Below are 16,024 nucleotides of genomic sequence, written 5' to 3' on the forward strand. Positions count from 1 at the left end.
TGAGAACTAAGCATGCAGACACTATGGGGGACAAGCTGATGTATCCATGTTAAATATCTCAGGTGTAGTGATAGCGTTGAGCTTATATAGAATGTCCTTGTTCCTGGAAATTTTTTGCTGAAGTATTTAGGGGGGTCAGGTCATGATAATTTCAACTTGCCGTTGGTGTTGCCGGTAGAGTTTTTCTCTAGAATGGAATGAAGGAAATATGGTAAAAAAGTATCAACAGTAACCCCTCTGGTATATGGTCTTTGTTGTAATTTTTTTTTTAAGTTTTCTATAGATTTGAAAATTTCAAAATATCATAACTTTGGGCCTATGTACAGAATGTGAGGTGGAAGAGTCCAGGAGGTGACAGTCTTTGTGTGGGTTGCAGGTGTGGAAAAAGAAGCTCTCCGCAGCCGTGGAGGTGGGGGACGCGGCGGAGGTGAAGCGCTGCAGGAACATGGAGGTCCTGTACGACTCCCTGCAGCTGGCGCACAAGTGCATCCTCAACTCCTTCTATGGCTACGTCATGCGCAAGGGGTAGGCACTTGCCTGGTGGGGCCTGTGGGCACGAGCAAAAGGGGAGAGTCGGGGCCTTGTTCAAGGAGTGCGGGAGAGGGTGGGTTGAGTGGGGGTTAAGGTCACACTGACTCAGAGGGTTCTGGGAAGCTGGGGCGTTAGCACTCCTGGACACGTTCTTCTGAGCATCCCAGGCTGCAGAGCGGTTTGGTAGTCTCTGGCATACAACTAGTGCATGCGTGCCCAGTCACGTCCACCTCTTTGTGACTCCATGGACTGTAGCCCACCAGACTCCTCTGTCCCTGGAATTATCCTGGCAAGAATATTGGAGTGAGTTGCCACTCCCTTCTCCAGAGCATATGACTAGTGAGGGGTGCAAAGTCTTCTGAGAAGTCAAGAAAGCCAGAAATGGGGGCATCCTAAAGCCAACATGGAGTATGTTCCCAGGGTAGGGTGCCAAAGGAAGGTGAGGCAAGGTGGGACCTGAGTGTGTCCGGTGAACCAGCAGCTAGGTAGGTGGGGCCTCGGTAGAGCAGGTCATTGAAGGTGAGGCCTAGCTGTTGTGGGTGGAACCCAGGAGGGTCAACATGGGTGGCCCTGGAGGATCAAGGTGGTGGTAGGGCAGATTGGTTTGAGGGAAAGTGGCTTTATTTATTTGTTGTTGCCTTTTAATGGCAGAGAGGGAGGGGCTGAGAGCAGGGCTAGCCTGAGCAGAGTTCCCTGGGGCAGGAGGGCCTGGCCTCGGGTCACTTGACACCTGTGAGACCTGATGTGAGTGCTGAGCCAGGTGGGCTGGTGTTTTGCCTGAGAAGTTAGAGGATGAGTGTGGGGTTTGGGAGAACAAGGAAGGCTTGAGGTGGTGCCTGGGAGAGTGGGAGGGAACTCGAGGGGGCTCTCTCGGCCACTGCCCTGGAGAGTCCTGCTGAGCTGAGGTTGTGAGCTGTTGCCGTGGCAGCATGCTGCATCCTTTCAGAACTTTCCTGAGCTGAGCACTGCTTTGAAGTAGGAACAGAGGAATATCCTCAGCACAGAGCTTAATCCCACCTTAGTTCTTCCCTGCTTCAGATGTCCCCTCCTCCCAACCCTGACTCCTCTAACGTCCTTCTTGAGGGTACCCCTCCCACCCCTCAGCTGTGACTGTCCCCCCAGGGCCCGCTGGTACTCCATGGAGATGGCTGGCATCGTCTGCTTCACAGGGGCCAACATCATCACCCAGGCACGGGAGCTGATCGAGCAAATCGGGTGAGTGCTGCACTTGGTCACCAGCTTCTGGGACTTGGGGGAGCACGGCCTGAGGTGAGGAGGCTGGACTCAGGGGCTGAGAAGGTATTTCGTTTTGTGGGTTCCCAGCCAGGAGGAACCTTGTCCACTGTCAGGCATTGACACAGGGTTCTTGCTCTGTAGACATCCGTGCCCATCATTCATATGGTCTCATTTCTCTGTTTCTCTGAAGGAGGCCCTTAGAGCTGGACACAGATGGGATATGGTGTGTCCTGCCCAACAGCTTCCCCGAAAACTTTGTCATCAAGACCACCAATGTGAAAAAGCCCAAGGTGACCATCTCTTACCCTGGGGCTATGTTAAACATCATGGTCAAGGTGAGCCTGCATCTCTAGCAAAGACCTATTGTCTGGGGTGGGGTTCTTCGTGCCACCTCTCTTGATAGGAGTGTGGGAAAGGGGAAAGCGTTGGCCCTTACACTGAGGTGCTCCCCTTTCTGAGTGGGTGCTCCCATTTCTGAATGTCTCTGACTTTCAGATAATCTTTCTCTAGCTTGAACATCTTCCAGAGATGTTGTGTTCAAAAGTTACCTGTGTCTCTGTTCCTATTTAGCATAATTACCAGACTTACAGCAAAATTGGAAGAATAGAACAAGAATTCCTGTATATCCTTTAGCCTGCTTCTCTTTATTTTTTTATTTGGCTGTGATGGGTCTTAGTTGTGGCACATGGGGTCTCCGTTGCATCATCTGGGGTCTTTTGTTGTGGTGCATGGGCTTTGGAGCTCACAGGCTCAGTAATTTGTGGCACACGGGCTTAGCTACTCTGTGGCACATGGGCTGTTTCCAAACCAGGGATCTGACCCACGTCCCCTGCATTGCAAGGCGGATTCCTAATTACTAGACCACCAGGGAAGTCCTGCCTGTTTCTATTTATCTTCTATAAACCCCAGTGTAATTGTCAGAACTGAGAAGTCGTGCCAGCACCACACCATAACTCAACTACAGCTTTGTATTTCTCAGCTTTTCCAGGACTACGCCCTGCATTTGGCCAGCCTGTCTCCTTAGTCCCCTCCAGCCTGGCAGCCCCCTTGGTCTTTCCAGTCTGTTATGACCCAGACACTCTGGTGAATACGTGTCAGGTGCTTTGCGGACTCACCCTCCATTTGAATTTGTCCCTTGTTCTTCGTTACTAGATTGAGGTTATTTGGGTTTTTTGAAGGAAAAAAACAGAGATACGTGCGCTGTGTTGGCATTCTTGCGGAGCACTGAATCAGGATCAGCACTCCTGCTGGCTTCCCAACTATCACGGTACAGGAACTAGTCCATGAGTCCACACTCCCAAGAGGAGTGGCAGATCCCAGCCACACAGCAGAGCATCCCGGTAATTAGTAAAGACCGTGGAGGAGATACTCTGCTCTGCACTGAGACCCTGCAGATGTGCTGTTTCACTGTGAACCTTCGCCCTCTGGTTTTAGCACTGGGAGTATCCTGTCACAGTGGGCATCAGTCTGCCCAAGGCTACTCTGTATTTCCCTCGTTCTTTGTACATTATTAATTGGAACCTTTTGTAAGGAAGAGTTGTCACACTTCTCTCCTACTTTTGTTGTTAAGTCACTCAGTCCTGTCCAACTCTTTTGTGACCCCACGTACTTACTGTAGCCCTCCAGCCTCCTTTGTCCATGGAATTCTCCAGACAAGAATAATGAAGTGGGTTGCCATTCCTTTCTCCGAGGGATCTTCCCAACCCAGGGATTGAACCCAAGTCTCCTGCTAGGTGGGCGGATTCTTCACCACTGTATCAATTCCTCTTACCTTCTGGGAAGCCCCTTTCTCCTACTTAGTCCCTCACTTATCACTTTATTGAGTCATTTGTTAGGTCATTGTGGATGTGTGGGTGTTTGCTGTGTGGGGTAACAACCCAGTTCCATCCTGGTGTGTTTTGTTACTCAGCTTATTCCACTTTGGCCACTAGGGGCTCCTTCACGTTAGCCCCCTGTGTCCTTGAGACATACCCTGTTATGTGGTTTGGATTTGGGTTTTGGGGGAGCTTTACTTCCTGGGAATACAAGACACTCCAGCCTCCTCTTGTATTTCCCCTGTCCCACCTTGGAATCACCCATTTCTCCAAGGAGGCCAGGTTCCTTTTATTAGGAAGCAGTGGTAGAAACCAAGATGGGGTGTCTCTGCTGCTCACAGCAGATTGGCTAGGAAGTTGTGTGTGTGTGTGTAATAACCCCACATGTGTGTCTATATTTATTTCTCTGTTTATCTGCATACACATTTAAATAGATATAACATGAGCATATCGATATATCCAGCTCCAGTCTATTCTCCTTTCCTTATTAGTGACTCCTTTGTCCTATCTCTGATTTTCCCAGTGTGTGTATTTATTTGTTCAACCCTAGTATTTGTGTAAAGTAGGTTCAGAGCTGTGTGTCTGTGAGCAGTCAGCCCACCAGCTGCCGTACAGTGTTCAGTCTTTAATCTTACACCACCCACACCATGTGAGATTTGCCAGAGTCACTTAAGCCAGCCCTCTGGCAGGGTTCTGTCAAGCCATGATAGTGCAGTTGAGTTCGTTTGTTCCAATCTGCAGGCGTTCTTGGGGTCCACCTAGATCCTAGTTGAATGTTGTTTCTTTTGCTTCCGGTAGATTCACTCTGTTGTTGTTTTTATTCATTTCTTTACTTTTGGGTCTTTGTTGCTGGGCATGGGCTTCCCATTGCAGTGGCTTCTTTTGTTGTGGAGCGCGAGCTCTAGGGTGCGTGGGCTGCAATAGTCGCAGCACGTGGGCTCAGGAGTTGTGGCACACAGGCTTAGTTGCCGCTCAGCATGTGGAATCTTTCCAGACCAGGGATCGACCTGTGTCTCTGCACTGACAGGCAGATTCTTATCCACTGTACCACCAGGGAAGTCCAAAATTCATGCTTTACAGGGAGCACTTCTATGGGTTTTGACCCAGACGTAGAGGCGTATGTCCACCATCACAGAGCAATATAGAACAGCCTGCCACCCCAAAGGCTCCTGGGCCCTGCCCCTTTGTTGTCGGCCCTTCTCATTAGGCCCAGCCCTGATTCCCCCATGTGCTCTTTTGTGCGATAGTTTTGTCTTTTCCAGCGTGTCCTGTGAATTGAAACATGCTGTGTAACCTTGGTAGACCAAGCAGGAAGCACTTTAGTTCATCCATGTTGGACATATGTCAGAACTTGATCCCTTTCTCTTGCCAAGTGGTGTCCGTTGTATGGAAGAGCCCCAGCTTGCTGATCCATCCACCCTTTAGAGGGCAGCTGGTCGTCTCCAGGTTAGGGTGATGATGAGTGAGGCCAACCCCCTCTTCACTCTTGCTTGGCAGGAAGGCTTCACCAATGATCAGTACCAGGAGCTGGCTGAGCCTTCTTCACTAACCTATGTCACTCGCTCAGAGAACAGCATCTTTTTCGAGGTTGATGGGCCCTACCTTGCCATGATCCTTCCAGCCTCCAAGGAAGAAGGCAAGAAACTGAAGAAGAGGTAGGAATCCCACAGTCTTTATGCTTGGGAAAGGTCTAACAACTCCTCTAGTAAATGGACTAGGACCCACAACAGGAACAGACCTCGGTTCTGGTTTCTTGACCTTTTTGATTCAATTTGGAAAGCTTTTCTTGACACCCACAAACTCTGTTCTCCACCTATTATATTCTGGTTCTACAGATTGCAGGCCCTAAGTCATTTTCATTTTGGAGATCAGGGTAGAGAGATGTTTGCTGCTTGATGGATGCTAGAAGGGAGGATGAGAAAGGGAAGGAAAAAGGCAGAGGGGTGATGAGAAGCAGCTAGCATCCCAGGCTCTCTCCTCTGCTCTCTTTGCCTATGTTTCTAGGTATGCCGTGTTCAATGAGGATGGTTCCCTGGCTGAGCTCAAGGGCTTTGAGGTCAAACGCCGTGGGGAGCTGCAGCTGATTAAAATCTTCCAGTCCTCAGTGTTTGAGGCCTTTCTTAAGGGCAGCACCCTAGAAGAAGTGTATGGCTCTGTCGCCAAGGTGGCTGATTACTGGCTGGACGTACTATACAGCAAGGTAAGGCTCCTCATCTGGCTCTGAGGGTCCTGCAGTCAGAGTCCTGGTAAGCAAGGTGACAGATGAACTCAAGGCTAATTCTGATGAAATCCTGTAACTTCTTTAGTGCCAGGGCTACCCCGAATCCCCCTTAAGTTTTGTGTCCAGTGACAGAAATCTGTGAAGGAAACAAATATTAGCATGATAATGAGCCAGTTGTAAGCTGTTCGACCTCAGACAGGCCCCTTGGGCTCCTCCTCATCATTGAAGAAAGTGGCTGGTTCCTCAGTTGGTCCATCTGCTGTCCAACCTGCCCATGTCTCTCTTTTCTCCCTCCTGGCTCCTCCTTTCCCTGTCTTTCTCTTCCTTTTAGGACAAAAATCAATTCTTTGTCTTTCCTATTATTCTGCAGTCCTGGTACTAAAAGCTCAATAAATGTTTCTTGATATTTTCCTGCACAGATTAATAAAAGTTAAGGTTTTGTGTGTGGTGTGTTGCTGTGCAGTGGTATGAGACAGCCCTTTTACACCACTGCCTTCAGCTCATCAGGTTAGATAAACGCAGTTTCACATGGAGAAAGTCTTGGGTGAGCTCAGGCTGGTGCTCCCTTCCTCTGTATGATATTTTTGCTCGTTGCCTCTCTCTCCAGGCAGCTAACATGCCTGATTCCGAACTGTTCGAGCTGATCTCCGAGAACCGTTCCATGTCTCGGAAGCTGGAAGATTATGGGGAGCAGAAGTCGACATCCATCAGCACGGCCAAGCGCCTGGCTGAGTTCCTGGGAGATCAGATGGTGAAGGATGCAGGGCTGAGCTGCCGCTACATCATCTCCCGGAAGCCTGAGGGGTCTCCAGTCACAGAGAGGTAAGGGTTTCCAGCGTCAAGGAAGGAATTCCTTAAGGGTCTTGGTTGCTCTCTGAAAACCTGCATCTTCTGTAGAGCCTGTGTCCCTCCATAGAGAGATGAGCTTCCTTAAACAGAGCAGGGGTAGTCAGGACTCAGAAGAGGGAGGAACCAGACCTTGGACTTCCTTTAGAGCAGATGCTGGGAAGGCTGCTGGGGCCCTGGTGGGAATCCTGAGAGGGTATAGTGAGCTTGTCCACTCAGAGCCCAGAGAATCTGGGTTCTTGGGTGGGCAGACTGAGAGTACCCTCTCAGTCAGGCATAGGGCAGTGGGAATGTCTTGAAGGGTCTGCTACAGTGAGCACAACACAAGGTTCAGTTCAGGTTTAGGACAGAGCTCTGGGTCACTCACACACAAGCAGACTGATGCTGCACTTCTCGAGTTGGGATTATTGAACCACAGCTACATGTTACCACACTGACAGCAAGAAAAGCAGGGTGATGCGTGAAGGCAGAGTGTACTTCTGTCTATTTAAGTTTACACACAGGGAAAGTACAGTAGGAGTACTATAAAAGCACGTAGGGGATTGATAAGCACCAAGATAAACACTGTATTCACTTCTATATTAGGAGGGTCGACAGAGCTACACAGGGGACTTCATCGTCATCTTTATTTTTCATCCATGACATGAAAATGGCATGGCCGGTTTGATAGAACTAGGTGGTGGGTGCACAGGTTTCTGTTCTTTCTAAGTTTCTTTATGATATTTCAAAATAACAAATACTTCTTCCAGTGAGAGAAAGAGGGGTAGTGACAGTTGCCGTGTTGCTTTGCTAGTGATGTGAAAACTGGTTTCATTTTCAGGCAAGCGGTGGTCTCTGTCTATATTTTACCCAATTAATAACATTTTTAATGTTTATTTATATACATGCACATGAATATATAATTTATGTAAAGACATCTGTAAATAGCTCTGATAACAGTGGTCAGACATACACCAGGTGGCCAAGGGTGAGGGGTGGTGCACGAAATCATGACATTTTAATATGAAGTATTAATATTTATTATGATAAACATCAGATACAGGTATAGTTTATACAAAATAACTACATGAACTAAAAGCATAGGTTACAAAGTAGGTCATAAGTACTTAGTTCCATGTAAACTACAGGAGATTTTCACATTTGTGAGTTTTTTATCTCTTCTCGACCAGAGCCATTCCACTGGCCATTTTCCAGGCAGAGCCCACCGTGAGGAAGCACTTTCTCCGAAAATGGCTAAAGAGTTCTTCCCTTCAGGACTTTGATATTCGGACAGTGAGTGCTGATTTTTTTTCCTACTCTTAGAAATTGAGGAGGAAAACTAGATAGGGCAGAGAATCCCAGACTCGGGTCATGTTTTTGTCTGGAGACTTCACTCTTGATTTCCTCTTTTCTATTATGGAATGAATGAAGAAATAGTTACACTTTAGGGAAAACCTGGAAAAGCTAGATGCTGGGGAAGCCTTTTTAACTCTTCTCTGGGATGGACTAAGGCTTGGGGTCTGGCACAAGGTTCTACTGCTGGCTCCTTTACTTGCTCTGATCCTGGGGGATCATTTATCCTCTCCACTTCCATTTCCTCCTCTGTGAAATGGGGCCTTTCAGCATAGAATTTCTAAGAGGATTAAATAAAACACATGAAGCATTCAGCACAGTGCTTGGCATGGTGTGTTGCTGCTCTTCTGCTTTTCTCATGCACTCCGTTGCTGGTTTCCTGCATGCTCAGATTCTGGATTGGGACTACTACATTGAGCGGCTGGGGAGTGCCATACAGAAGATCATCACGATCCCTGCGGCCCTGCAGCAGGTGAGGCTGAGACCAGCAGAAACAGAGCCCAGTGTGAAACCTGGACCTGATTAAACTAACAGAGTCAGACAAGTGATTGGTATCGCCTTCATGTAGGTGAAGAACCCAGTACCGCGTGTCAAACACCCTGACTGGCTGCACAAAAAACTGCTAGAGAAAAATGACGTCTACAAGCAGAAGAAGATCAGTGAGCTCTTCGTCCTTGAGGGCAAGAGACAGGTAATGGGGCCTGGCCCAGGACAACAGAGGCTGTGACAGTCAGGGCTGGGCTGGGTCCTGTGGGCGCACAGGCACCAGTCTCCATACTGCTGCTCATCATTTTGGATACTTCCATTCAAGCATCTGGAATGTTTTTTTCTTTCCAAAAATACGTATCTTGATACTTAACCCTTTAGTTCTTCTGTGTTCTTCTGTGATAGGAAGCTTTGTAATGCATCACTTTAGGATGAAAAACTATCTACATATATGATGTACTAAATAGACTCAGTAACTTGGAATGCATCACTTCACCTTGAGACTTCAGTTTTCTAAACTATAAAAAAAGCTGTTAGAAATGCAAAAAAATACTAAAGACCAGTGTAATGAAAAGCATAGCTAAAATCAGAAGAGCAAGAAGAAAATTCTCAGATGCTAAAAATGGAAACTGAGCTTTAAACCAGAGCAGTATACAAACTCACCTGCTAAAAACCAGATCCTCAGACTGAATTTTAAAATCAGTTATTTTCATGAGTTATACCTAAAAGGGCTCACAAAAATTAGAAGGATGCAAAAACATATATATCAAGTAAATATTAAGCAAAGCAAAGCTGATGTAGCTATATTAATGCAAGACCAAAAAAAAATTAAAAAGTATTAGTAATGATAATGATAGTATTAAATACTACTATTAAAATAGTAGTCAAATTTCACTAGAAATATTTAGTAATTCTAATAGTTTAGCTTCAAATTAAATAATGTGAAAATTTACTTAACTATTAGAAAAAAATTGACATCTAATCAGTTTAGGATTTTAACACATGTCTCGATTGATCAAGCAGACCAAAAACTAGTAAAAATATGTAAGGTTAGAATGACAGAATTGCTAACTAGATTTAGTTAACAAATAGAGCTTTGCACTCAGTAATTAAAGAATACACATTCTTTTTAAGAACACCTAAAATAAGACTGAATGCTGCAAAGCAAATTGTAACAGATTCCAAATAATTTATATATATACAGATCTTGTTGTTTGGAAACCATAAAGAAATATATTTATAAATAACTCATGGGTCACAATGCAAATTAGAAATAATGAAATACTATTAAAATTTGTAGTTTGCTACTAAAGAAGACTATAAATAGCACATAATCTATTTTAATATATAGAAAAGAAAAACCAATAGAAAATTAAGTAACTTCCAACTGAAAAATTCAGTAACAGTAGAAACCAAGAAAGTAGAAAGAAGTTATAAAGGCAAGAGCAGCAATGAATGAAACAATAAAGGCAAAACCTTTATATTTGAAAAGACTGATGAAATAGATAAATCTTTGTCAAGATAGATATTTCAGGTTTTATGTTAATGAAACATTATCAGTGCAGCTATTATAAAGTCTAAAAAAAATAAAGACTGAATTATCTTTCCTAAACAATTGGAAAACTTAGATGGAATGGGCAATATCCTAGAAGAGTTATTCAAATTAGCCTAAGAAACAATAGAAGAACTGATTAGAACTTCAGGCATTAAAAAGAAACAAATACTGGGCCCAAATGGTTTCTCAGAGGGATTTTATCAAACTTTAAAAAAAATTTGTTTTGGTACTGCTGGGTCTTCGTTGCTACGTGTGGACTTCTCTAGTTGTGGCAGGTGGCGGGGCTACTCTTCATTGTGGTATGCAGGCTTCTCAATGCGGCAGCTTCTCTAGTTGCAGAGCATGGCCTCTAGGGACATGGGCTCAGTACTTGGGGCTCCTGGGACCTAGAGTGCCACTAGTTGTGGTACAGGAATCTAACTGCTCCACAGCATGTGGGATCCTCCCAGACCAGGGATCAAACCTGTGTCCTCTGCTTTGACAGGCAGATTCTTCACCACTGAGCCACCAGGGAAGCCCCCTACCAAACTTTTTAAACAAATGATTCCAGAGAATTAAAAAAAAAGAAGGTCCTTAGCTCATTTGATTGGTTTCGTCTGGTGGCTCAGACGGTAAAGAGTCTGCCTGCAATGCGGGACACCCGGGTTCGATTCCTGGTTGGGAAGATCCCCTGGAGAAGGAAATGGCAATCCACTCCAGCACTCTTGCCTGGAGAATCCCATGGATGGAGGATCCTGATAGGCTACAGTCCATGGGGTCGCAAAGAGTCGGACAGGACTGAGCGACTTCACTTTCACTAGCTCATTTGGTAATCTTTATAACTTTTATTACCCTGGTAACAAACTAACAAGCCAGGAAAAGGAAGGCCATTGGCAGATAGAACTATAGGTACAAAAATACTAACAAACTAAATTTTGTACTGTGTAAAGACAGTAACATTGTGTCCAAGTATGATTTATGCAAGGAATGGCAGGTGTTAACTTCAGAAATCTGCTAATTTAGTTCATTTTAGGAAAAATCAATTCATCACAAAGAGAAGACTTAAGGTGTCATTTTCAATAGCGTCAAGAAAGAACATTTGATAAACTTGAATGTCTGTGCATGATAAAACTTTGAACAGTCAAAATCAGAAAAGACGATATATTTCTCTGATAAAGTCCATCTGTTGAAACTCAATAGCACGCATCATGTTTAATGGCACAACATTAGAATCATTGAAATGAGGAAGAGGAGATGGATGCCTGTTAGTTACCACCACTTCTATTCAAAATTGTTTGGAACTCCTGGCTGGCATAATTCAACAAGAAAAAGAAGTTAAATTTTAAGGATAGAAAGATATAAAACATCATTTGTAGGTAAATATAACTTAACACAGAAAATGTAAGGAACTCCAAAATTATTTTAACTTAAGACATTTCAACAAGGTCATTAGATACAAAGCTCGTATATAAAAACCTGTATCTTTCTTTTATATTAGAGACAATTAGGAATTTTAAAAAACTGATTAATTTTTTTTTTTTTTTATTTTGGCTATGTGGCATGCAGGATCTTTGTTTCCCAACCAAGTACTGAACCTGCACCCTCTGCAAAGGAAGCGCAGAGTTTTAACCACTGGACCACTAGAGAATTCCTTAGAAAGTATTGTTTGAAAGGTGCTATTTATCAATGATGGCAAATAATATACCAAGGAATAAATCATAGTAACAAAATGTGTGTAAAACTTTTATGGAAAAAAATTATACAACTTTATTGAAGAGTAGAGAAATTCACCTAAATAAAAAAGGAGACATACCATGTTCATGGATGAAAAGATTCAATATTAGAATCCTTGGGGTGATTTGCCCCAAGGTAATTTGTAAAATTCAGTGTAATTTCAGTTAAAATATCTACAAAAAGTTTTCTGATGGAACTTGACAATCCTAAAATTCATGTGAAGAACAAGGATAAGAAAAACGAAAACAATTTTGAAGATTAAAAAGGGGAAGTTTGTCTTAGTGTGTAACAAAACTTACTCTTATTAAAGCAAGACCATGTAACAGTGGAACTACTAATAGGGACCCTAGAAACTGATCCCAACGCACCTGGGAGCTTGGTCTATCACAGAGGTAGTGTTATACACTATTAAGGAGAATAGAGTGCTTATTCAATAAATGATGCTGGGGAAAATGTTTTTTCATATTTTAAGAAGAAAGTAGCTATCTCACAGAGTATGAAAACAAATTCCAAATAAAGATGTAAGTTGAAAAAAGATAACTCTTTGGGGAAAAGGCACAGGAGGCTATCTTTATGATGCTGGGGTAGAAAGAGCTTCTTAAGTCATAACTAAAAAACACACATCGCAAAAGAAAAGACCAATAAATTCAGTTAATTAAAATATAAATTTTCTGTAGTCTGAAACAAGAAAGGCAAAATGTTGGTGTTTACTGAATTTGCATTATAAGAACATGGGTGTTCATTACTATACTTCTGTTACTTTTGTAATTAAAAAACAAACTTTTTTCTAACACAGAAGTCACCATAAAAGGAAGAGAAAAGTCACAATTCAAAGAAGATATTTAAAATGTACAAAATTAGAAATGATCCATAAACACGTATGTTATTTTTCTGTTTACTGTGTAGCAAGTGATCCCAGAACCTGGAAGCTTAAATATCATGGGTTTATTATTATCTTGCACTTTTTGAGCCCTGTGGGTCTGGAATCTGGGCACAGCTTATCCAGGTCCCCTGGCCCAGGGTCTCCTGCAGACTGCAGTCAGGTGTCAGCCAGGGCTGTGCTCCCATATGAAGGCCTCCCCAGGAGGTGAGGAGGGATGTGCTCCCAAGCTCACTCTGGTCGAGCCGTACTCGTTCCTGGCTCCACGGGCCTCTCCACAGGACAGCTCACAGCCTGGCGGCTGACTCCAGAGCAGGCCCTAGAAATCAGCCAGAGCGGGTGCCCGCAGTGCAGAGGTCACTGTATTTTATAGTCTAGTCTCAGAATGGCATCCTGTCACTTTTGTTGTAATCTCTTCATTAAAGGCAGGTCAGTCACGGTCCAGCCCATACTCAGGAGAGTCATACAGGGCATGAACAACTGGAGTTGGGGTCATTGGGGTCATTTTAGAAGACTGTCTACCCCAGGGTCAACCCCACTGTTGATTAGGTAAATGGAAAATCAAATATTTAGATGCCACATCACAGCAAAAAAAATGAGTGTGGTGACATCCGGTGTTAACACGTGGGGAAATAGGATCTTGTCTGTATTTCTGATGGGAGTGTAAGCACAGGTCTTCAGGCAGCACGTGAAAGGATGGTTGTTGAACCCAGTTTCTGGTTCTGAAAGAGTGGAAATGAACAGTTCGTCATTTTAGAATATCATGGATAGGTCAGCTGGTTTATATGCATAATAGAGTATTCTACAGTTAGAATGAATGGACAGCGTCCACATGTATCAACAGGGATCAATCTCAAAAATGTATCATTGAGTAAAGAAAGGAAGTCACAGTATGTGTACCATGTACCTCTATTCATATAAAACTGCAGCTGAAAGGAACAGTTTATGGGTTTATAGATTCAGAGTAAAAGTACAAAATGTGCGGGGAGTGATAGACACTTGGGGGCTGGGCTTGAGAAAGAGGAGTCCTTTACCTATGTTTTACAATATTTCTTATTAAAAGGAGAGGATTCTGAAGCAAACACAGAAAAATATAACATTCACTTTGTAATGGTGGTACCCAAGTGACGTTTTCTTTCTGACCTTTTCACTGTTAAAAGTTTAAAAGTAGGTTAGTTTGGGACTTCCCTGGTGGTCTAGTGGCTAAGACTCTTTGCTCCCAATGCAGGGGGCCCGGATTCCATCCCCGGTCAGGAAGTTAGCTCCCACGTGCCACAACTAAAAGTTTGCATGCTGCAACTAAAAAGATCCCGCATGCCACAACTAAGACCTGGCATAGCCAAATAAATGGATTTTTTAAAATATTAAAAGAATAGGTTAGTCTGTAAATGAGTGTGTTCAAGTATTTTACTTTATTTAGGAGTTCACTTTGGGTGGGTTTCTAGAAGGGAGATTTATCAAGAGAGAGAGCTATTTTAAGGCTCCTTTGGATCTTTGCAGGTGGGCATGGCCCAAGCTTCAGAAGGTTCCCAAAGCCTTGGCTCCCCCGACATGGAGGACTTTGGCCTCACAAAGCCACCTCACTCGGCAGTGCCTATTGCTACCAAGAGAAAGCGTATCCACTGTGAGAGGCAAGAGGGATCGCAGGACCTGGAGCTGACGATGCCCTGGCAGGAGGTTTTGGGGCAGCCTCCGGCACTCGGAACCACCCAGGCAAGAATTCTCAGGGAGTCTGGAGTGGCTGGTGGGAGAGGGGAGCAGGGATGCTGGTCAGGCCTAACCTGTGACAAGCCATCTCCCTGTGGGGTCTCCTGAGTAGTGCAGGGGCCTAGAAATGGGGCTTGACCCCTGAGGAAGTTGGTATGATGTGCCCAGATCTTACAGAGCTTGGGAGCTGTGAGATTTAGTTGCTGTGGAAGGGTGTTTCTGTTTCACTGTATGCTCAGCTCTGTTTGCCATCTCCTCCTCTTGACCTGTCCCAGGAAGAGTGGCTGGTCTGGCTCCAATTCCACAAGAAGAAGTGGCAGCTGCAGGCTCAACAGCGCCTTGCTCACAAGAAGAGGCGGCGTCTGGAGGGGGCAGAGGGCACACCAAGGCCTGGGGCCATCCGAGAGGGGCCCTCCACAGGACTGGGGGGCTTCTTTCGAAGAACAGCTCGCAGCATTCTGGACCTTCCATGGCAGATTGTGCAGGTGCAGACAGTGATCAGAGGGAGGGCAGGATACCCCTGAGGGCAGGAGCATGGCTGATGGGAAGGGGTATTTGACCAGCTCACGATCCTGGGGACCTGGTCTGGAGTGGGGCAGAAGGGGCAGGGCTTTACCTGTGTGCCTCTGTAAAGGAGCTGGTTCTGGAGGCCACCTGGGAGATGGCCTGTGCACAGGTATTGAGTGCTTTCTGTGACAGGGTGAGACATGGAGTGCTATACGATCTGTGTTTCCTTTTCAGATCAGTGAGACCAGCCAGGCTGGCTTGTTCAGGGTATGGGCTGTCATCGGCAGTGACCTGCACTGCATCAAGCTGAACATTCCCCGGGTGTTCTACGTGAACCAGCGGGTGGCCAAAGCGGAGGAGGGCCCTTCCTATCGGAAGGTACGGAGGGCAGCTCTTGTTTCTGGTCACTGAGGTCAGCGGCCTGCTCAGCCTCTGAGGTTGCCTCCACTATGGCAGAGGCCACATACAGATTCAGCCTTTGCAGATACAAAGACCATGTGAGCTTTGTGACCTTGAGCAAGGTGTTCTGGTGCCTCTATCTCTCCTGAGAACCTTCTTGGGATGCTGCAAAAATTAATTGAAATGATGCTGTGGAGCACTGAGTGAATGCTCAGTGAGGAAGCTGCGGGTATCATTGTCTTGGTGGACCATCTCTTGTATCTGTTGTCCATGTAGCAGGGAAAGCGCTAGGTGGATGTTTGTCAGAGGCTGTGGGCTCTGTCTCCATAGGTTCTTCTGATGTGAACAGCTTTATTGGGGTATAATTCATATGCCATACAGCTCTCTCAAAGTATACGACTCAGTGGCATTTAGTGTATTCAGAGTTATGCGGCCATCTCCCCTGTCAATCTTAGAACATTTTCACCACCCCACAAAGAAACCCCAGCCCCTTAGCAGCCTTTCCCCTCTCCCAGCCTTCAGTAAGCACTGGTCCAGATTCTGCCTCTAGGTTAGCCTGCCGTGGACATTTCACATATGTGGAATCCTACAGCAGGTGGTCCTCCTCTCAGCTGGGGCGTCCTCAGAGGCTCCTGCCCAGTGTCTCCATCCGAGCTCCCAGTTAGCTCTGCCCAGGGATCATTTACTGAGCAAATGACATCTGATTGAGGAGATGAGACTAGAGTATTTGTAACTGGCAGCTATGCAGAGGATGCTTCTGGAAAAGGTGAAATCCAGTTCCCACCAGAAGATTCAGC

At 45.2% G+C, this 16,024-nt stretch overlaps 1 protein-coding gene across 4 annotated transcripts in view; it reads left to right on the forward strand.

Moving 5' to 3' along the window:
- POLE (DNA polymerase epsilon, catalytic subunit) overlaps positions 1-16,024 on the forward strand; it is a 61,017-nt gene that overhangs the window by 22,537 nt on the left and 22,456 nt on the right. For all 4 annotated transcript variants that reach the window (XM_061384418.1, XM_061384419.1, XM_061384421.1 and 1 more), the window contains exons 21-32: positions 377-525; positions 1,654-1,746; positions 1,958-2,102; positions 5,079-5,236; positions 5,586-5,781; positions 6,410-6,624; positions 7,818-7,920; positions 8,372-8,452; positions 8,549-8,671; positions 14,115-14,327; positions 14,597-14,806; positions 15,063-15,206. In XM_061384418.1, coding sequence (XP_061240402.1) covers positions 377-525; positions 1,654-1,746; positions 1,958-2,102; positions 5,079-5,236; positions 5,586-5,781; positions 6,410-6,624; positions 7,818-7,920; positions 8,372-8,452; positions 8,549-8,671; positions 14,115-14,327; positions 14,597-14,806; positions 15,063-15,206 — 1,830 coding nt within the window. The remainder of the gene's footprint in view (positions 1-376; positions 526-1,653; positions 1,747-1,957; positions 2,103-5,078; positions 5,237-5,585; positions 5,782-6,409; positions 6,625-7,817; positions 7,921-8,371; positions 8,453-8,548; positions 8,672-14,114; positions 14,328-14,596; positions 14,807-15,062; positions 15,207-16,024) is intronic.

This window comes from Bos javanicus, chromosome 17 (assembly GCF_032452875.1).
Source record: "Bos javanicus breed banteng chromosome 17, ARS-OSU_banteng_1.0, whole genome shotgun sequence".
Taxonomy (NCBI): domain Eukaryota; kingdom Metazoa; phylum Chordata; class Mammalia; order Artiodactyla; family Bovidae; genus Bos; species Bos javanicus.